Source organism: Alosa alosa, chromosome 20 (assembly GCF_017589495.1).
Source record: "Alosa alosa isolate M-15738 ecotype Scorff River chromosome 20, AALO_Geno_1.1, whole genome shotgun sequence".
Lineage (NCBI taxonomy): Eukaryota > Metazoa > Chordata > Actinopteri > Clupeiformes > Clupeidae > Alosa > Alosa alosa.
In genome coordinates, this window is record NC_063208.1 from 8,767,098 (window position 1) to 8,790,270 (window position 23,173).

Genomic DNA, 23,173 nt, shown 5'->3' on the forward strand with positions numbered 1-23,173 from the left:
TTCCTTTCCAACATGTACTACTCTTTGACACGGGCACTAACTTTGAAATCATTGGTCTAGCCTACCAATCACATTGATTAGATTCCTAACGTTACTTCCTACTTCGCCTAAACTTTACAAACTGACAATAAACAGCATCAACAGTTAGGAAACAATGTATGTGGGTCTCCTTTACTGTAAATAAATGTCTGCTTTTTTCCAACTGCATTTTTTGACGTTTTTGCTGCTACTGTTTATCACAATAAGTTTTGATTTCGTCTTCCCCTCTTGCCATTGATTGGCCTGACATTTTTTTTTTGTCTGAGAGAAACTTTAATATAATGTCCCATACTAGTATCTCACTGAAAGGAGATCTAGGATGGGCAGGCCTAACAAGAGACATCATCTTTTCGAAATATACATGTTTCCTAACTGCTGATATGGAACAGTACTTTGTTCACTGTTTAGCCACCTGTGTGTGTGTGTGTGTGTGTGTGTGTGTGTGTGAGAGAGAGAAAGAGAGAAAAGAAAGAGAGAGACAGATGTGTATCTACACACACACACACACACACACACACACACACACACACACACACACACACATAGGATGAAATGATCAAATAGACTAACAGGTAAGACAGACAGAGAGAGAGAAAGAGACAGTCAGTCAGACAGACAGACAGTGTGAAAGAGAGAGGAGACAGAGAGACAGAGTGAGAGAGAGAGACACAGAGAGAGAGAGAGAGAGAGAGGAGAGAGTGAGAGAGTAAGTTTGCAGATAGTCTTGACGAATTGTGTTTGAACACATACTTGAGGGAGGATCTGACGAATAACTGAATTTTTTTCCAGGTCTTCGGAATGTCAAAACGTTTTAATGAATGAATTTCCATGTTTGAAGGAGGCTGAATGTACACATGTGCATTCATATACACATACAAATACTGTATGCGTTTTGATACACACACGATTGATACAAAGCACAAAACACATCTCTAGCTTAGCAGTAGAGGTGTATTTAACACCAAGGGCACTAAATTGAGCCCACAATGCACACTTTATAAAGATACCGCGCTGCAAAAACCACACGGTGAGAACAGGCGTGATAATGGGAAAAAATGACAGAGGTTGACTTTAAATGAAAGGTTGTCATCTTTGATTTTTTGAAGTTTTTAGAAGTTTAGAATTCACTGTAAACAAATCCATACACTGAGAACTTCCTTGAATGTGTGCTGGCCCACGGAAGCATGCATATAGCATGGTGTTGCGTGTTTTGTCTAGTTCATTAAATTATCATACAAAAGAGAGCCCCAGGCCTTGTCATCCTATTTAAGACATATCAGCATAACACAAACAAAACAGTGCACTCCAAGATCATGACTCATGACAAGATCATAACTCATGTAAATCAGCTAGCACAAGAAACAAAATGTTAGCCTGGGAGAACCCAGACAGGCCTTTGGCCAATTTGAATTCACTCCCATTTCCAATGTTTCCTAAAACCTGTTCCCCTGTTGCTCTGCATATGTCATCTCCTTCTGACTGTTTTTTAAGTCTATCCAAGTGTGATACGGCCAAAAAAATGGATCTACTTCATAGGTGTGCAAATAACATACGGTTAATGGTCGTTCTAAATTACGTAGGACAATGGGAAATTCAACCAAGCAGTGAAATAATGAAAAACACTTGTTTGTTGAGATGGGTTTTTTTCTGTTGCTCTGCATATGTCATCTCCTTCATTACACTGACTGTTTTTTTTAGGTCTATCCAATTGCGTCCACAGACGTTTTGATCAGCGTACGTTGGTGATGGGAGGTGAATGAACTTAGTTTGGACCCAATTCAGTTGAGATAATGTATGATGCTAGCCAGGCTTCCATAATGTGACATTCACAGATTGACATTAAACAGTATATCCTACTTGATCAGACACAGCCCAGTACAACATACTGGACACTGATGTAAAGGCAATATTTATGCAGCACGCCACCATGTCATTTTCATTCATTTGGTCAAATAGCCTATATGAGGAAAAGGCACAGAGATGTCCAGAGAGATACCCCTAAGTCTTTGTGATCCATCATAGACATTATGAGCACCCTAATGTATAGCCTGACCACAGTACCATGGTGTATTTCACATCTAAAACAACATTTTTCAGGAGTGCCAAGAGCTGAAAAATATTGATTGCATTTCTGTATGAAGGCATGGATTTGAAGCTATCAACTAGTTGTGAAAATGGCATGGTCTATTAAGGTAGGATTCAGTATTAAGTTGACAGCAAAAACAGCTGTGCAATAAACTCTTACAAAGATTATGCTACATAGGTCAACAAAACATTTCTGTAAGATCGGTGACTCGATGTACTCAAATCACAAAGTGTAACATTAAAAATGGTTATCCTATATTGTGTGGAATTTCTGACATATTCAGGCTGAACCAAAAAAGATGAAATAAAGATGAAAAATAATGCTATTCCTTTCCATGAAAAAAAGTATGTTGAGGGGTTGCATAAAGTTGAAAGTTGAAAAGGCGGTGAGGTATTACTTCAGAGGAAAGCTATTTAAGCAAACAGAGGCCTAACCACTATATGAGTAAGAATGTACAACAAACCTGTGACTAACATTGCGGAATAGGCCACATGAAAACACAACTGACGCCTGCTCCCGTTCTGTCTCCACAACTTCCTCTATCTTTTAAGTGTCTTCTCCCTCTTTTAGACACTGTGGTGGCCTGAGTTAGAGTCAGTGGCACATATTGTTCTTAAATCAAACCGTCTGACTTCAAATTTTGAAATGACCTTGGGAAGGTTAGATCATTTGAAGAAGAAAAAGGTCAGTCATTCCTGACCGACAGGAGGTTAACTTATAGTTCCTTTGTGCAGCATCCAATCAGACGTCAGTGATGGCGTGAGGCGATGGCTTGCCCTGTAGCTGAGCCTGAGTGTGCACATGCTTGGGGTTGGAGCCCGAGCTGTCGTCCACCGTCTGCTCCTGTGACTGCGACGTCGCTCCGTCACCGTCGTCGCCCAGAGCGCGTCGATAGACGCCGGACAGCGTCTGCTGGAAGCGGCTGCGAGTGGTGAGACCCATGCAGAAGTACAGCACTGGGTTAATGCAGCTGTTGAAATAGGCCAGGCCCTTGGCCACTGTCAAGCCCACCTTGACCGCCTGGCTCTTGCTGTCCATCATCTTGACCAACAGGAGGCAGTGGTAGGGCGCCCAGCACACGAAGAAGGTGCAGACCAGGCCGGCCAGGATTCGTAACGGACGGGACTTGCGGTTGAGGCGTGTGCGCCGGATGCCTATGGCCGCCAGCACATAGCAGACCAGGATGACCAGGAAGGGGAGGAGGAAACCACACAGGAAGCGGATACTGTAGAGGACTGTCTTGGCAACTTCCTCACCTTCTTTCTCCTTTACCTGCCGAGAGAGTGGACAAGATGAGCATCAATGGCTTTGCAGTGTTGTAGGCTAACAGGTTTTGGGGCTGATTGACTGACGGACTATTATGTATCATATTAGGTACTATATAAAATGGAGTAGCAATACATGTTGGAGTATTAGTTTTTATGCAAATAGTATTGCATTTAAACATTGAAACCAGGTCCAATAACACTGAAAGCTTCTAAGAACACTTGACAGACTTCCTGAGACTTCCAGACTTCCTCTTGTAAATTACTGAAAAACTTAGAAAGGTAGACCAGAAGTCTGTTAAGACAAGACCCTGTGACACTTATATATAAATAATAAATAAATTATATATATATAAAACGGATAGTTCCGGTCCTTTACGCCTATCAGCACCCCTCAGCTGTGCTATATTCACGATATAGGCCTCTCAGGGCTTATTGCTTAAATATAGAATTGTTGTTTAGTCAGATGTCAAAGGACACCAGAGTGTAAATTTGGGCCACTGTGGTTAAAAAACATGTAAGTGTATCATTAAATTATTTCTACCACTTCCTCTCTCCTTTCTACTCTTGGCTTTCTTTTCTTAGCCAAATAGTTTGCATAGTTTGCTCATAAAAAAGATGTTTGTGTGAGCAGCTTGGGTTTGTTTATGTCCACATCTTGAATATCTCTCTTAAATGTCATCTATCAACAACAACGATACTTCAACTATGGCCTACCTTTAAACCTGCTCTGACAATTTAGAAAGCATGAATAGCTGGAGTGCCTTTAGGTTTATAATCAAAGCATGTCTTAATGACAGCCATGTGAATAACATTTCCAGGGAAGGAAATGGAAATTCTTATGCTGAAACCTGCTGCTATTTTATACACATGTGTGCCAGAAGGTGTGATGTCTGGGAGAGATAGGAGGGTGTCAGTCAATCATTGTCTGTATCTCTTCCATGTGCTGTATATGTGGATAGGTGAGTGTGTCTGAGAGAGAGAATAAGTAGAGGATGTTGTTTGTTACATATTTATTAACTATGTATTATTTTTAGAAGGCACTGATCAGGAGTGGCACCTTGAAATTCGTTGTGTTAATACACTGTATTCTATGCAATGACAAATAAAGCTTCAATTCAGTCCTCTTAAATATGGACATGAAATATCTCAAATTCTCAGCTGTGCAGCACAATGCATTTCTATTTTATTTTATATTGTCACTAGTTTGGTTGATTGGTTCACCATATATATTGGGTGCTACACAAATTAACTATTAAAACTACACAATATCAGACTTAATTGAGGTATTAATGAAGCGTCACCTCTAAGGAACATTTGCTGAGATTGTTCTTGCCAAGGTAGACCTGCCGGTAGACGAAGTACGGGGCGCTCAGGCCTGACGCGAGTACCCACACAAGAACACTGATGAGCCGCGCGGCAAAGAGAGTCCGGCGCTGCTTAGTGAAAACGGGCCGCCACACGCACAGAGCCCGGTCCAAACTGATGACCGCCAGCAGGAACACGCTGCAGAACATGTTGGTGTACTTGAAGAAGCCGTTGAACTTGCAAAGGAAGACGCCAAACGGCCAGTGGTCAAAGAAGAGCTTCTTGGTCAGAGAGATGGCGCGAGTCAGGCAGAAAATGAGGTCAGCTACGGCAAGGTTAACTAGCCACACATTGGTGACTTTGGCCCTCAGACGCACTCCGGCCACCCAAATGACCACTGTGTTACCAAAAGTTCCCAGGACGACAGTGAGGGTGTAGAGCACTATGGTGATATTGTCTGTGATGGCATCCATGTCCACGACTGTCTTATCCCCTTTAGAAGAGGGGGCGACAATCGGAGGCTGCATGCCTGAGTTGGAGGCCATTTCTGAAGAACAGACAAATGAGGATGGGGGAGATGGGATTAAGATAAATCATATACAGTATATACTTTACTTATATATATATATATATATATATATATATATATATATATATATATATATATATATATATATATATATATATATATATATATTGCACAAAATAGTACTTTATCAATATTGTACACAGAGTACAATTTTTACGTTCTTCTATCCTGCTATATTTTTACGGTGCGGTATTAGTATATCCAGTATACACTGTGGTGATTTTGATTCTGATGCAAGTGATGAAAAATAACCGCAGACCTGAAAAGAGCAATGCCCATCGCTGCCCTTGGGAGCATGTGGACTTCCGTTCAGTTTCTGCTCATGACAAAAGCCAAGGGGCAGGCAATGTCTGAGTCACCGTCTGCCCCCTGTCTGGAAAAAATCTGCCCCAGTTTGTTTATCGCTGGTACAGGTTCCCTATACTTAATTTTGATCCAATATAAATAGATTTTAGTACACTTAAAAAAAGAAATGTCCTCAAAAAGGCAAGAATAGATCTGGAATTATAGAATTGGCATTAGAAGATAGAAGATGTATTTTTATGGCGTGTGCTTGCTCTAATCATCATGTTTTACTTCTTTTAAAAGGGAACTGTGCTCGAAAATGCTAATCCTGCTGTTTTGTTTCACTTCCCGATTTCTTTTTTTTTTAGAAAAAAGAGTACTTTCGAACTATCCATGTCCTGTCCAGTACATCTCTACACATTTTTAAATAAGTAATCACATACAGTTTGTGCTTCATGTTAACAACAATCAGCTGTGACCAACGAAACCACCCAATGTTATCACTGTCCGTGACTAAAGAAAGTAGATAGTTCAACATATTAAACAGGTTGGCTTCTTTTAAAACTGAACTGCATGTTTCCTTTTACACACGCGTGCCTAAATGCATGATGGCAACCGTGGAATGAGTGGTTTAACGGCCACTCATATGTTTGTTTCTAAGAGTTAGAAACAAACATATGAGTAGTCGGTCTTGTGAGAGAAGCTTTAGCCCTCCAGAACACTTACATAAAGCAAACATCCGTTGTTAAGCAACTGGTAGCACTTCCACCCCATGTAACAGATGGGGTTTATACTGAAAAAAACATAGATAGGGATAACTCTTAATTATCCCTAAGAAAAAGAAAATTGGGCCCACAACTGTTTCACTGCGCTTCCACCCTATTTATTAAGGTGCTCCAATTCTCACATGCCCAAACATCTTTGCCAAATTATTGATAAATAAGCAACAGAAATTTGAGTATTGTATTGTGTTTTTTGTAGCAGTGACTTGACATAAATATTCTCCTTATCAAATCTATGCTAATGTATGGGTTTAAACACATCTTGTAACTTCTTTACATTACATTTAGCAGACACTTCTTGACCAAAGGCTGATTGCATAACAGGTTTGTTATTTTTTCAATTAGTTCCCACAACTATTTTCGATTTCCTGAGACATAATTTGCAGACATATGCATGAACAGAGAAGCATTCAACTTCTGTGCTGAATTATTGGTTTCACATCAGTATTACTTGTGTGCAGTCCTGTTCTTCAAGAAAAATAATTATCATTTGAAGGACTCAATTGCCCTGTATAAATGATCATTCCCATGCATCTTCTAGTTTATGCTAAATTATTTGATGATAAAAAATATGGGTTACACTTTACTTAAAGGTATCTACATAAGAGTGGCATGACACTGTCATGAACATTATAAACAAGTTATAAACGTTTATGACATAACGCTTCTGTCAAGTGCCATTCGTTTTTTGTCATAGTTAGGGGTTATTAAGTTAGGGTTAGGGTTAAGGTTGGGGTTATTGTTAGGGTTATGACAGTGTCATGTCACTTTTATGTAGATAACTTAAAGTAAAGTGTTACCAAAATATGACGAAATATTTACGATGCATGAGTTATTCCAGCAATTGTCTCCATTAGGCACGTGCCTTTCTCATGTAATTTACAGTCACATAGGAATTAATCTTAGATATCATGGTAGAGCGGCATTAAGGTTCAAGGTTCAGGGTTACTTTATTAGGTCTCCCATGGAGATATTTGTTTGGGATAAAGGGTAAGCTTCCCCAGCCACAATTCAAAAGACATCACATGACATAGCTATGTTACATATAAAGCATTAGGGAGTGGATCATATACCGAGCCCTGGAAGTTCCTATTATGCCTTCTGTCATGTCAAAATGATTCTTACCTGCTTCTTGAGCATACGTCTGCTATATTCTTCTATGCGCTAGTGATTCAGAGTCACAGCATCTTCAGGGTGTTTACTTCAAGTGTCAAACTGACAATAGTACAGGGCAGTCAACTGTAGTGCCCCCCCTCTCCTTTCCTCTCTCTCTCTCTCTCTCTCTCTCTCTTTCTCTCTCTCTCTCCTCCCCTCTTGTCTGTATTATATGCAAGAAGGAGGCTGAGGGAAGGGCTGAAGGCTGGCCCACAGTGCTTCACAGACAAACACACACAAACATGTGCAAAAACTTCAACTCATGACCACAACCAAACATTTTTTTAGAAACCAGTAGCACAATAGGCTACCTGAGACTGTGCTAACTATTAATCCCAATATACCAATTCTAAACAAAAAACAAAGCCTTTCTAATATTTAACCCCCCTTGAACCATTTAATTTGTTTTAATTTACTCCTCTCCCACAGACCCTATCCATAGGCCTAGTCTATTTCATCAACATAGACTGTTTACTATGTCAAGGAAGTTATGCTTTTGGTGGTGTTTGTCTGTTTGTCTGTCAAAGGATTACAAAAAAACTCACAACCTCGTTTTCTCAGCCGAGTCTCACAGTCTCAGAGACTCAGCCTACTACATCCCCACTATCTTACAAACCCATAACATTGGCTATTCAGTGACAACTAGGCTACAAACCTTTATGTTGAACTATAAGGCTGATTTTGAAGTTTTGTTGACATGTCCATTGCTTATAGGCTACACTTTAAATCTCTTTGGTCACTTTTGAAATCACTGAAGTAGACCACCACTGCCTACTTCTGACCCCTGCTGGTCTATCAAAGTGTGTGTCAATATAAAAAAAGGGGGACCTCTCCCTAAAGGAGAATTCCGGCAATCATTTATATAGATGTATATTTCTTGAGGTCACAGAGTACTATCGGTATGAAAAAGATCGGTGCTACCTAGCAGAGGTGTGGACTCGAGTCACATGACTTGGACTCGAGTCACAATTTTAATGACTTCAGAGTCAGACTCTACTTGACAAAATTAAAAATGACTTGCAACTCGACTTGGACTTCCATGCTATTGACTTGAGACTTGACCCGGACTTTGCCCTTTTGACTTGTAAATAGGGTTGGTTATCGTTTGGGTTTTATCTGATACCGGTGCTAAATCAATACTTTTAAAACGGTACCGGTGCCTGAACCGGTACTTTGTTTTTATGATAAAATGCATCGAAAGCATTAATTGCTTTTGTTTGATTGATAATTTGAACATGAAATTTAACTATTAATTAATTTAATTATATTTAGTTTATTATCTGTAGTTTCATTGCTTCTAGGCATAATTCTAATTGCAGATGACTTCCTATAACTTTAAATGTTAAAATGTCTTATCATGGATGCACAAACAATGGCAAGTAGCCTAATTAATCTTTCCTCTGCTTTCAATTTGATCCACTGCAGATATCTTTAAATGTTAAAAACGGCTTGCCTTGGAACTGCCAGGTGATGGACAACGGCCATTGCAAGTAACCTAATCTATGGAGTTAAGTTCATCCAATGTGTTCCCAAAAGCTACAATATTTTTGTTTTACATGTTACATATGCCGGTGTTGAAGTATTTCCATTCCAAAACACAATTTTTGGATGAACGTAACCTAAAAAGGGAGCAAAACCAATTTAACTTGTTCCAGCGTGAAAACGTTATTTTTAATTTTAGATATCCGGTTAATAAAGGTATTTGTTCTGATTAACCTTTGTTTGAATATTATTCAAAAGTCCAGGCTTGGAAAGTCACCTGCCCAGTGTTCCCCAGACCCTTTATAGGATAAATTTAGTCAAATTTTATGAATCAGTTACTCACCTATATAATAGGCTAGAACTAGCTGATAAAATTTTCATAACCAACACTAATTGCCTTTTCCCAGTATGTGGCCTAAATTACTGAAACATCGTGTGAAATAGGCCTAACATAGGCTACCAGAAATATCTATATTATACAGGCCTACTTGCCTACTTTCAAATCTCGACCCGCACCTGAATTCAAGCACAGTGTTTTTAACTGTTAGCCTTGATATCTAATGTGCTTTGATTTAAGCTTTAAAGCTGTTGGGCAAATAAAAACCAATAGTGTTGTCCCACCGACCATAAATCAATTTGTAAAGATAATGTCATTTTTGAAGGAACGTTATTAACCACTCTTCTATAACGCTCAAACCGGTTACCATTTAGAGAGGCCTTGGTGATGGTTCCGTAGCCTCAAATGACCAACATACAAAAAGAATTTGATCATCCTAGGCCCTACAGTTCTCAAGATATTCATAGAAAAAACTGTGTCCGGCCATGTACAGGCCGGTTGGTGTACAGTCACTAGATATACGCATATATTAATTTTTTGTATTGCCCCCCCATGAACGGAATTCCACGGATCTTGGCATGCATTCAGAGGGTGTCATAATGATCCTACACTTTGTGCAGTTTTGAACATGTCAGCCAAGGATACCTGCAATTACAAAAAAAAAAAGCAATTTTTTGCTTTTTCATTTTTAACTAGGTGGTGCTATACCTCAAATGAATGGATATGGGATAGGTTGACATGGCCCCTTGAGACCAACATACGAAAAAAAGGTTGGCCATCCTAGGCCCTATGGTTCTCGAGATATTCACATTCAACTTTGTCCGGCCTACCCTCATTTCGGGGGCCCCCGGTGCGGAGGGTGGGCCCTGGATAGTGGGCTAGTGGTGGTCATACTAAATCTCTCAACCTCAAATATTTTTGTTAGAGTATCTCAATGTCCAACAGTCCCAAATGAGTTAGATAACCACTGTACATACTCTATACAGTTTTAAAGTGACTTATAGGCATTATTGACCCTTAGAAATCTTATGAGTTGTCAGGATCACTGACACCCTGAAGAAAGTAAGAGCAATTCAATGGCAGGCTTTACTAAATAGTGCTCTAAATTTAGTAAATCATGTGCATGTTTTACTACATAGTGCGCTCATTAGACTAAATTGTGCTCTCATTTTAATTTGAGTAAAAATGAATGCACGATTTAGTAAATTCTGCATACAATATAGTAAAATGTATGCACAATTTTTTTTTCATTTTTTTTTTTATTAAACTTTTGACAAACAAACAAGGCACTGTATTATTTGACAGGACAAAACAAAACAAATCAAACAAAATTAAGACAGGGGCTCAATTAACAACTAGAAAATGTAATTTTGAGGAAATCCCCATAGACTTAACATTAGGCTGATGACATCACAATGGACTAATTAACTTGATTTGCACCTGTATCAACTTCCAGCTGCTCATCTAGGCCCCATCAAAGAATCAGTTCAACTGATTGCACCTGTATCAACTGCTTTCTGCTGAACTAGGCCAACTCTCTCTGTGTCTCTCAATTCTACAAGGATATAAGGCACATTTCATCCAACTTTCTATCCATTCATCCTCTTCAAACCATTCACTCATCCACCCATTAAACTATCCATCAACATCCATTAAACAATCTGCCTATAAACATCCATTCAACTTTCTGTCTATCAACATCCATTACACTATCTACATTTTTTTAAACTATATACTCTGTCTCAGGCTTTAAGCATACAATATGGCTCTATTAAGACTGCCGTTAAGCAATTAGAATCCTAGGCCAGGTGGCCAGGCTATATTAAACCTCATCTACCTAGTTCAGTCATTCCAACTATTAAACCTCATCTACCTAGCAAATAATTTAACCTTTTACACTATCCACCTATTTAACTGTTCAGTCATTCCAACTATATTAAACCTCATCTACCTAGTTCAATCATTCCAACTATATTACATCTCATCTACCTAGCAAATAATTTAACCATTTAAACTATACACCTATTTAACTGTCCAGTCATTCCAACTATATTAAACCTCGTCTACCTAGCAAATAATTTAACCTTTTAAACTATCCACCTATTTAACTGTTCAGTCATTCCAACTATATTAAACCTCATCTACCTAGTTCAGTCATTCCAACTATATTAAACCTCATCATGTTGGTTGCCAATTAGCACATCATCTGTTTTAACAATATATTTCACACCATATGTTTTGCATTTTCATGCACTGGTAATTCCCTGGAATTGCGTTTTCTAGTTACAGTGCATGAAAATGCACTGTACTGTTCTTCCAAGGCAACAACATCAACAACTTCTTATTATTATTCCGCTTACCACTTATTCCGTACGCAATTTCTTTTGAACAGTTTAACTTAGAAACTTCGTTCAAACTTTGTAACGTAGGTCTGCAAACGGACCAAGCTGCTATGTCTTTTCAACTTTTATACTTTTTAAACTATTAAAGAAAAACTTTTTAAAAATCCCCATAGACTTAACATTGCCGATTGTGACATCATAATACGGCCGTTAAGCAATTAGAATCCTATGGGAGGTGTTCAGGCCACCTGGACCAACTGCCAGTCTCAGGCTTTAAGCATACAAACTGGCCTTATTAAGACTACATATCCTGTTCAACTGCTTCCTCTGCCAAAAACTGTTTCAAAATAGAAGTCCTCACTACAATATTTCACTGTTAAACAATTTAACCCTTTAAACTACTGAACTTTTCAACTGTTCAGCCATTGTAACTGTTACTTGTCATAAACTATGACTCCTACCCACTGCAGCTAGTTAGCATGCTAGTTAGCATTTTTAACAAAACTGCTAAAAACGATTAGCTAAGTTAGCTAAGTAACATGGTTAGCATGTTAACATGTTAGTTAGCATAACTGCTAAAAATGATTAGCTAGGTTAGCTAAGTCACATGGTTAGCATAGTTAGCATGTTTACATTGTTAGCATGCTAGTTAACATAGTTAGCATAACTGCTAAAAATGATAAGTTAGGTTAGCTAAGTCACATGGTTAGCATAGTTAGCATGTTTAGAAAACTGCTAGAAACATTAGTTAAGTTAGCTAAGTAGCATGGTTAGCATAGTTAGCATTGCTAACATAGTTAGCATATTTAACAAAACTGCTAGACAACGTTAGCTAAGTAGCGTGGTTAGCAGGTTAGCATTGCTAGCACTGCTATAAAACTTTAGCTAAGTAGCATGGTTAGCATAGTTAAAAATCTTAGCATAACTGCTAGCAAACATTAGAGCCATTCCAACTTTCAGTTATTGTCAAATATCTACCAATACACAGCCATTAAACTATTTGAATATCAACATTCATTAAACTTCCAGTCTGTCATCAACTTTTAAACGGTCTACTTTTAAACTATCATTAAACTATCTATTAATCTAGCTGTCTATCAACAACTTTTAAACTATCTACTGTCTATCAACAACTTTTAAACTATCTACATTCAGCTTTTAAACAGTCTACTTTTAAACTATCAACTTTTATTTAGCTATGCAACCACCATGTCCATCCTAGCATCACCGTAGTAACCATCTCTGTATTATCTGTTTTAACTATACATGATATTGTACATCACAACTTTAGCATTTTCATGCACTGGTAATTCCTTGGAATTGCATTTCTAGTTATATTTTCATGCACTGGTAATTTCCTCGAAATTACATTTTCTAGTTAGTCCATTGTGATGTCATAGTGCTAATGTAAAGTCTATGGGGAAAAATAAGCTTGTTTTTTGTTAATATCTCAAAAAGTATAAAGTTTACAAAAGTGAAAAATACATTCCTCAAGTGTCCTTTTCAAGACCTACGTTACAAAGTTTGAACGAAGTTTCTACGTTAAACGGTTGAAGCTGAATTAGACGCAGAAATTTGGTGGGAAGAATAATAATAAGAAGCACTGTTCTGTTATCCGAAGTATTCTTCTTCTTATTATTATAAAATGCACAGCCGCTAGGGTGCGTCTAGATTTCTACAGTAGGCTAGTAACATGTACTTATTCTGTTGGAACATGATGGATACATGTAGGCTTGTGTCGGAACATGAATACATGTAGGAAAACTGTACAATGTTGAAACTTCATTAAATGAACATTCATTAGTCTATTTGTGTCGTTATTAGTGACAAGCTATTGCTATTGTTGCTTAAACTATTATGCGTAATAACCATCTGCAAAACAGGACTACCAATTATCTGCGAGATATGCAAATGCCATAGGCTGGCCTTACCACATTTTCTCTTTCTTACATCAATACGTTATGGAAGCATATGAGCCCACTTCAAATCATCTCCTAATGTGATTATGTAGGCCTATCCTAGCCTATAGGCTAAGTTTAACAACGTTTTATGGACAATATCCCTCGGACTGCAATTTGAATAGATTTTGCTGCTGTACATTTCTTAGAGTGGCTTGAGATTTAACATAGCCTAAATACTGTAATGTTGACACTAATATAGAATAGAGATGTTTATTAAGTAGGCTAACAAATGAAAAGTGTTTTCAGCTGAAATGGCATGAAGGCTATATGTGGACTGCTCGGGGGAATCTGCTTATCCAACTGTGGGTCGCCAGTCGAACTGACAGGCTTATCATAAATTCACATTTATTTCAATTTGGCTATAGGCTACGATTAAAGTTCCTACGGTTAACTACTTGCAATATGCTATCGACACTAGTTAACCACAATGTGTAGCCCTATTGGTCATGTTAAGCGTTACTTGCAATGTGATACTAAAATCTAAGACAGTAGACAATTATGTTTAAGGACAAGTCTTTAAACATAATTGTTCCCAAACTCCATCAATGTGGGCCTCCCCTCTGAAAACAGTGACACCTTTGTGCGCCTGCGCCCCCCCCGTCATATATTTCGACATTTGGCTTTGTTGCCCATATCAGGCTCGGGCCGTGCAGCGATAAAATGTGACAAATCTGTCCATTTTACAGTAAGTTAGCTATCGGAACGTCACATATTACCGTTACGTATGTCCAACCTCTTACGTGTATCTGTCACATAATATTCATTTCTATACAAACCAAGGCAGCGGATTCCTAAAGAAATGCAAGTACCCACACCATAAGTTTATCTAAATTAGCTATGTACCAAAAAATACATTTTACCGTGACTCGAAGAGCTGTAAACAGTGTTGTAAGGCTGCATGTACAAATCCGCTTGGAGCTGCAAGTTACCGTTCACTGGTAACTTGCAGCTAGCTCGGCTGGCGGCACTGTTGCTAAACTAGATGTACCGCAGAACGGTACAAAATGTGACCGCCGCCCAGTCCAGCACATTTTTTAAACAAAAAGAAATCACGCTGAAAGGCCTATATGATTCTAACTGTCTCACTAAATTGCATTATCCACACTCAATTCTCACTGGTATCTGCTAGACAACAAGTACCAAAACATGATTAGTTCATAGATTTCACATGTAAAATTCATTTTATACAACCCCACCTCCATCTTGCCTGTTCATAATTCTGAGAAATTCTTGATTGTTTGTGTTATGTTTATGTTATGTGTGTGTGTGTGTGTGTGTGTGTGTGTGTGTGTGTGTGTGTGCGTGTGTGTGTGTGTGTGCCTGCGTATGTGCCTGTGCATGCAAGCGTACATATGTCTACTGTGTGAGTATGTGTCATACGTATGATTACTGTGAATGTATGTGTGTGTGTGTGTGTGTGTGTGTATCTGTTTGTGCACATGTGTGCACATGAAATGGGTTAACATGACCCCTGGAGGCAAACATACGGAAAAAAATGGTCATCCTAGGCCCTACAGTTCTCAAGATAGAGAACTGTCTGTCCTACCCTCCTTTCGGGGGGTCCAGTCCAGCGGGGGGGCTACAGATCAAAACAAAAAATGATGGTTCCATGCTATCCATGTGGGGGTACATGCCCACCAAGTTTTGTGTACCCCGGTCTTTCAGTGTCCCGGGAATCCTTGTTGGTGTACGTCACTAAATGTAGACATAAATTATTTTGTTGTAAGGCCCCCCATGAACGAAAGTACACGAAACTTGGCATGCATTCGGAGGGTGTCATAATGATCCTACACTTTTAATTTCGTGCAGTTTTTGACCTTGTCAGCCAGAGATATTGTGATGAAAACACCTAATTTTTTGCTTTTTCATTTTTAACTAGGTGGCGCTATACATTAAATAAGTGGTAATGGGATGGGTTGACATGCCCCCTTAAGACCAACATACATAAAAAAGGTGGACTTCCTAGGCCATACGGTTCTCGAGATATTCACAGAAAACTGTCTCCGGCCACCTACAGGCCAGTTGGTGTATAGTAACATAAATTAATTTATTGTGTGGCCCCCCATGAACGGAATTCTACAAAACTTGGCATGCATACAGAGGGTGTCATAATGATCCTACACTTCCAATTTAGTTTTGACTATGTTAGGGGGCTACAGATCAAAACGAAAAACAATGGTTCCATGCTATCCATGTGGGGTTACATGCCCACCAAGTTTCGTGTACCCTGGTCTTTCAGTGTCCCGGGAATCCTTGACGGAAATTTGGGCATGCGAAAAAGAAGAAGAAAAAAAGAAACAAAATCTGACTAAACCTATATGACCTCGCTGCGCGGCGGTCATAATTACGTTATGAGGTTTGGCACATATACATTCTCACTCAGGATAGGGATCAATAATACTTTCCACTATCCCAAAGATTTAGTATACATCTCTTCTATGATTTATTTCGATTTTATAATGTTGACACTTACATAATCATTGGGAAAAAAACATAGATAGTTCTAACATGAAATAAACCTTTTTTTCTTTTTTGAATCAACCTTCCGCGCCTCCCCTCAAATTATTTGGCGCCCCCCAGGGGAGGCGCGCCTCACAGTTTGGGAACCTCTGATCTAGGCTATTTCGGATAGAACTGCTTGCGTGATGCTTCACGAATCACGACACACCAACCTTGCTCCAGCTGCGAGATCACAAGACATGAATTGCACGATGTAGTCACATGTCAACTTTTGTCGGCGGAAGATGTGTAGACGACTGCCTGTAGACGACATTCATTCATTCACACAGAGCACCTTAGAGCACCTTACTATGCACAGAGAATCACAGGCTCAGTCCCTGCCTCAGTCATTGCAAGCGCCTCTGACTTATTAATCACCACTATGTGGATACTGTTTTTAGAATTGATTTAGATTAAGTGTTAGTATAATTTGTATTTTTGTAATTTGTATTTTAGTATATTTTTATATATTGTATTAAGTGTTAGTATAATTTGTATTTTAGTATATTTAGCATATTCTTTATCTTCTACTGTCCTTACTGCTTAGTTGTGTTTTTATATTATATACTTTAATTACTCTTTCTGCTGTTAAAGAAAGAATGTGTTTGTGTTGTATATGTATGCTGCTGCTGAGACCTTGAATTTCCCCTGGGGATCAATAAAGTATCTATCTATCTATCTCTATCTATGTTTGCGTTACGAACTAACCCCCTATGGCAGATTATTTGAGTGCTGTCTCCTCATTAGTTGGTCTCTGGTTGGGCGCACAATCTAATAAAATGAGATCACAATTTAGTAAAACAAGAGCATTACGTAGGCCAAGTAGCCTAAAACAAGAGCATTATGTAGTAAAACGAGTACACAATAGGCCTACTAAATATTGTAGCTACATATCCTGTCGAAACACGAGAAAAAAGGGTTAGCCTAATAGGAACGTTGTGTTGTATGAACAATCATGACTGCAGGCTAAAAGAAAATGCGCCTGGTCGCGTTCTTGGCATAGACAGTAAAAGAAATGGACGAACAGACAGTCGTTTTCAATGGGAGTGCACTGAGTCAAATAGAACGATTTTTCAGTTGGTCCCCCCAGTACTGCGCAGACTCACACTTAACTTCGTGACGTTAGCCATCGAACTGAATCTTGTAACTCATATGATAGATACACAGAAATTCTTCTCACACTTCCTTCGCCTTCAAAGTCATCAAAGTTAAACATTTATTTATGTATTATTATTAATATCATCCTCACCAAGTCGTGTTAATGTTGAAGCTACCATACATGATCATCTTCAAAAACAGTCAACAAAACAAAAAAGTTATAGCCTTGAAGCTAATCTTCTTTCCACTTTTCCGACCTACGGTCAATCCGTCGAAAACCTCTGTAATGATTAGTGCCGTTTTTAAAAAAATTAGGTTTACTTTTTTATTATTATTAGGTTGCCTCTGTGTAATGCTTTACCAGAGAGGGTTAAAGCGGAGCTAGTAATCAAGGATCTTTGGCTTTACCTTAACATACGGTCGTGTATGCTAGGTTTTGCTTATGAGTTACCGTCATAGACCGTAAGGTGGACTGAGCTTCTTATCCAAACAATACGGTTATCTCCCTACGGCGCGAAAGAGAGATTACGTCAAAGCTAGCTTCCCTCCAACCGAACAAGCTAACCATTCTTCTTACGGGTAACCAACGTTACAGACGAGGTAGTGGAGTCTGTTTTGCCTTTGTAGTGTTTATGTGGATTACACAGAAGCTACAATATCGCCACAGGATATATGTTATATGAAGTTATGGTATTTCAAAAAAATCCTAGAATGAATGGACTTCTATGGGAGTTAGCAGAGAGGTGGTCCCTCCAGCCTACGTCGATTCTTCTACTTCCGGGAATTCGCCTGCCCCCTTGGTTCTTGGAGGCTTTTTCCGCTCTTGTTTAAACTGGATCAACCGGAAGTACTCGGTGTACGTGAACCAAAGATTGTTAAGGCGGAGAAAAGCCCCTTGCAAACAGTTTCAAATATTTAAAAAGTGTGCGCACCATTATTTGTGAACGCCGCTGCTTTTGTCACACTGTGAAGGAGTGAAATTACGGTTGGAATCTGGATTGCTACAGGTATCTGCACACTGCGCACGTTGTAGCATTTGTACCAATAATCTTAGGTGGGTACTGAGCTAGATAAATGGCTAAGGTTAGCTTAGGCTATGGTTCCCTGCAAAATGTTAGGTAACGTTAACTATGGATCTGACCAAAAACGGGGCAGGCGAGCTTCGCCCTTATTTGACGGTCTTTATATATATATATATATATATATATATATATACAAATAACATGCATATCATATCCATCCTTCCAGCACTATGCTTCTGTGATGGCTTGAAGTGCATAATTATAGTTAGCTAGCTAAGTCATGGTGGCCACATTGATTTTATTAGCGTTAGCTTAGCCAGCTAGGAACAATCGTGTTGCTGTGTTGCAAATGTTGGACAGGGGGGCGTGGATGTCCTTAAAATAATTACCTCACTGATGGTCACATTAGAAATACAAGGTTGTGATTCTTATTACCACCATAGTTATTATAGTTAGGCAGGGGCTATAAACAGAAAGACAATAGAAATAGGTTTAAACGTTCAAAACCAACACAGATTATTGAAATGAAAATGAATCGGACTTTAGCTCAATGCTATGCAAAATGTGGACTGTAAAACTTTTTAGTTTATTGTAGCTCAAGTAACAGTTGGCTCAATTTTTTTTTTTTTTTTTACCTTTAACGAATTTTGATTTGAGTAGCTTAGATATTGTTATTACCTCTGAATGAATGACCGGTTACCAGGTTAGAAAAAGTTTTGTGTCAGGCTTCCATTTTTCCAGTTTTTGTGTATCAGGCTTATGCAACTAGGAAAAAGTCCATGTTACATTTAACCCCGCTTTACTTACCCTGTGCCCTGGGCTCCCCTGTAGGCTACTGTAAAGTTTCATTGTTAAACACTGTACTCAAATTGTGTATGTGGATTTCTTCGAATTTCGAACTCCAATTCAAATTGTAATTCTAGATCCTGTTTTTGACCAAGTCAAAGTCATTCTCAATTCAATTCTGAATTTTGCAAAACCCTGTTGTGTTTACTCTGGTATGAAGATGAGAATGATTTTATCCATGTTTGCTCTGCAGAGGGACATCCTTACTAATTGTTCTGGCATCACCTGACTGTGCCCAGAGGAGATGACGGCAGAACCCAGTGACTCAGGGGAGGCTCTTCCCAATGGCAGCCCATCGCCATCCAAACGAGGCAGAGGTCGACCAAAGGGCTCTGTGAAAAAGGCTAAGATAAATTTATTTCCGCGGAAACTCTCCCGGGTCCCCAAAGTCATCGAGTTCTTCTCTGTCTCTGCGCCCAAGGAACAGGAACGCAAACGTGGACGGCCCAAGAAAAGATTGAGGGGTCGGCCAAGAAAGACACCACTGTCACCAGACGAGGAGGAGGCGGATAAGAAGATGAGGCAGCAGTCAAAGCAGAGGAAGCGTAGACTATCAAAATCGCTGGGGCGTCCGCGCATCCACCCCGTTAAAGATTCCCAGACCCCCAGTGGGCCGCGTAAAAGGGGGCGCCCTCGTAAGTCTGACTCAACCCCCAGCAGAACCCCCTCTAAGGGTGCTGCTGCTGCCGCCACCAATGGGACCCCTAGCAAGAGAGGGAGGGGACGACCTCCCGGTTCAACAACCAAAGCGCGGCGTCTCCCATTTACCCCAGGTCGGAAGAGGGGGAGACCGCTGGGCTCGGGGAAGGCCGCAGCTGGTGATGGAACCCCACGGAAGATAGGCCGTCCACCGGGGAGTAAGAAACGGTCTCTGGAGGTGGCAGCAGATGGCCCGCCAAAAAAGAGAGGTCGACCACTTGGGTCTGGGTCTGTATCCCCTAAAAAGATGAAGCAGATTGTGGATGATGGTACGCCGAAGAAAAGGGGCAGACCACGGGGCTCTCTCGGCAAGAAGAAAAGGCACTGGAGGGCAAAAACACCAGAACCTCAGCCGGCCTATGACGGCCCTCCACGCAAGAGGGGTCGACCCCGGAAAGCCCAATCAGCTGACCTCACCTCTGGCAGTGAAGAAGCGGAGCAGGAGCCAACTGCGCTGGCCCAGGAGGAGGGGCAAGAGAATGGACAGGCGGCAACAGCAGCCAATGGGAGCACAGAACCAGCCCCAGTAGAAGAGGGGCATGATGACATCCTGGCCCCCGTAGAGGATGAAGACGAACTTCAGGGTGTGGATGAGGGCAATGCCGCTTTTGTCGAGGAGGTTGAGGAGAAGGAGCTGCCAGTTGGCAAAAGTGGGTCTAGTGGGAAGAAGACCCTCGTCACTAAGGAGGTCGAGGAGAGCGAGCCGCCAGTTGGCAAAAGTGGGTCTAGTGGGAAGAAGACCCTCGTCACTAAGGAGGTCGAGGAGAGCCCGAGCAGCCAGTTGGCAAAAGTGGGTCTAGTGGGAAGAAGACCCTGCGTCACTAAGGAGGTCGAGGAGAGCGAGCGCCAGTTGGCAAAAGTGGGTCCAGTGGGAAGAAGACCCTCGTCACTAAGGAGGTCGAGGAGAGCGAGCCGCCAGTTGGCAAAAGTGGGTCCAGTGGGAAGAAGACCCTCGTCACTAAGGAGGTCGAGGAGAGCGAGCCGCCAGTTGGCAAAAGTGGGTCCAGTGGGAAGAAGATCCCCATCAAGCGGGGTGCCTCGTCGCGTTCAAGAGCCGTGTGAGATGCCCGGGGTTGTAAGAAAAAAGGAGGCCTTGATAAGTTGACTCTGCCAACGTTTTATTTTTTTAATGAGATGAACAGTATATGTAATGCCTGTTTATCCTTTCCAAATGTAAGTAAAGCGCTCACTGCTTCCGCACACAGTTGCATTCCGTCAACGCATGTCAGTGGGTGTTCCCGATGGTAGCTATGCAAATGACTTAAGGTATAACCGTAATTTGATTGGCTGGTGCCGTCTGTTGTTCGCTTGTTCGTAATTTGATTGGCTGGTGCCGTCCGTCAGTGCAGCAAAGGTTGAACTTCTCAACGTGAGCGACGCGACGCAATTAACCCACAATTCAGTTCAGCAACGGTTAACAGTTAAGCCCATGTGAAGTGGACAGGATGCGTCTCCAGCACTGCAACGTACGCAACTGTAGCCCGACATGTTGGCATTGCCTATATCCTAAGCAAACGTTATAGGTTAATTAACTCGCACAACTTAAATTAAAGTAGTAAAATAATAAAGATAAATTCTTTTGATAATGAAATTTTAAGAATGGGGATTAGATGACGTCACACCTCGACGTGCGCGGTGACCACTGTGTTAAATACGGTGCTTACACACAGTTGCGTGCAGTGCTGGAGGTGCAGCTCGTCCACTTTATATGGGCTTATTTCATCCGTTGCCGAACTGAATTGTGGGTCCGTTGGGTCGTGTTGCTCCTGTCGCCCCTGTCAAAGTTAAACTTTTGCTGCACTGACGGAGAGCAACAGAAGGCACCAGCCAATCAAATTACGGTTATAGGCCTACTTCAAGGCATTTGCATAGTAGGCTACGCACCCCCGACCGTCTGGAACACGCGTTGACGGAACGCAACTGTGTGTAACCACCGATATACTGAGCCCTCAAGATGTTGTTGCCAACTGGAGATCCTAAACAATTTTTTCAACAGTAGTCCCTTGGGGAGCCTATGCTACTTGTGCTTTGTATTGACACTTAGACCAAACCCATCTAATGTCATTAAGATGTTTAGACACATCATGTTAAAAATAGACATAAAGCTCATTTTAGCTGGCGGTTGTCACCTGATGGTCTGGTCGCTTGCTCTATGTCTTGTCCCATTCCCTAAAATAGAAAGGAGGATTATGTCACTGATCGTGTGTCAGTTGTCTGGTGATCACCTGCGGTCTGTGTCAGTCTTAAGAAAGAGAGTTGGGACTCCCAGGGTGGACTGATTACTTAATTAGTGTTGTTCAAGGTAGTCAGTGGTTATTGTTGTAAAAAAAAAATGTTGAAAGATGTCTAGACCTACAATGTCACAATTGCAAGAATCATGATTTAAGTCAAGAAACATTTTTTGTAACACCAAAAGCTACTTGCTGTATTAAGAGTGAAAGCAACTGTTATTTGGTAGATCTTTTAGATGTGCCCCCTGTTATGTCAGCCAGTGTGCTTTTATGTTTGTTTTTAAAGAATGTGTTTCAAGAATTTTTAATTTTGGCCTGTATTTTTTTTTATCTTCTTTACAAATGAAAACAAGCTCACTTTTAATTTGGCTTGTGAGTTTTCTTTGTGTTTTCGTGTGTCATTGTTGACCTGTTTTAAGCATCTGACATTTTAGATGGACATGTTATTTTCTATAACAATTATGTTAGCCCGATAAGGTGGTTAAATTGGAAATGCACATGATCATGAAACCATGTATTTTAGTGAAATCAAAGAACAGGAAGATGGTATAGCCTTCAATGTGTCATATTACATAGCCTCATGAAAGGGAAATGATTGTATTTCAAAATTTGATAGTTCATTTTGTGTTGTTAAAGCTACTTGGTTATCCTACTGCTTATGTTAGTAAAGTGACACCTCATGACAGTCCCAGGAGAAGGAACTCTATTGGGTTTTGATCCACGTGGTCAAACTTTATTGTTGAGACTTGAGTACTTCATTTTGTTGGGATTATTTTTAATTGTTTTAAATAGAGGTAGATTTATGTGTTTTTCCCACTGTTTCAAGTACTGTTTTGTAGATGGTAAGGCCTCTTGTAAATGCAAGGCCTCAGCTACAACATGAAAGGCTTTTGCTCTCCCTTTTTGCTGGCATGTTTCCTTCCTGTAACAAATTACATTATGTATGTTGATTTAGTGTTCCTTCAACTAAATAAAGTCTATTCTTTCAGTGTTGAACATAAGTCTATTTGGTGTTGTCTGTCAATACTGTCAACATGGAACTATAGCATTGCTTAGAATAAATGTGTTGACTAGATGAAGGGCTAGAAGTACATATTTTTTTTTAATATAATCTTTATTTATATATTTGGCTGACACTTATTCAAAG

General features: G+C 40.1%; 2 protein-coding genes across 3 annotated transcripts; one reads left to right on the top strand and one right to left on the bottom strand.

Moving 5' to 3' along the window:
* Positions 1-700: 700 nt before the first annotated feature.
* LOC125285340 (fMet-Leu-Phe receptor-like) lies at positions 701-7,562 on the bottom strand. The gene is made up of 3 exons (XM_048229754.1): positions 7,480-7,562; positions 4,695-5,245; positions 701-3,397 (listed from the first exon to the last, which is right to left on the bottom strand). The coding sequence occupies exons 2-3, from the start codon at positions 5,241-5,243 to the stop codon at positions 2,867-2,869; spliced, it is 1,080 nt and encodes a 359-aa protein (XP_048085711.1). The 5' UTR covers positions 5,244-5,245; positions 7,480-7,562; the 3' UTR covers positions 701-2,866.
* A 10,531-nt stretch (positions 7,563-18,093) lies between these two features.
* Positions 18,094-23,027, top strand: si:ch211-288g17.3 (serine/arginine repetitive matrix protein 2). 2 transcript variants are annotated; one of them, XM_048229397.1, is made up of 3 exons: positions 18,094-18,282; positions 19,290-20,552; positions 20,693-23,027. In XM_048229397.1, exons 2-3 carry the CDS (start codon positions 19,341-19,343, stop codon positions 20,855-20,857), a joined length of 1,377 nt encoding a protein of 458 aa, XP_048085354.1. In that variant the 5' UTR covers positions 18,094-18,282; positions 19,290-19,340; the 3' UTR covers positions 20,858-23,027. The 2 variants fall into 2 exon arrangements, with proteins under 2 accessions (XP_048085354.1, XP_048085353.1); XM_048229396.1 differs by having other exon boundaries at positions 18,094-18,235.
* The last annotated feature ends 146 nt before the right edge of the window (positions 23,028-23,173 follow it).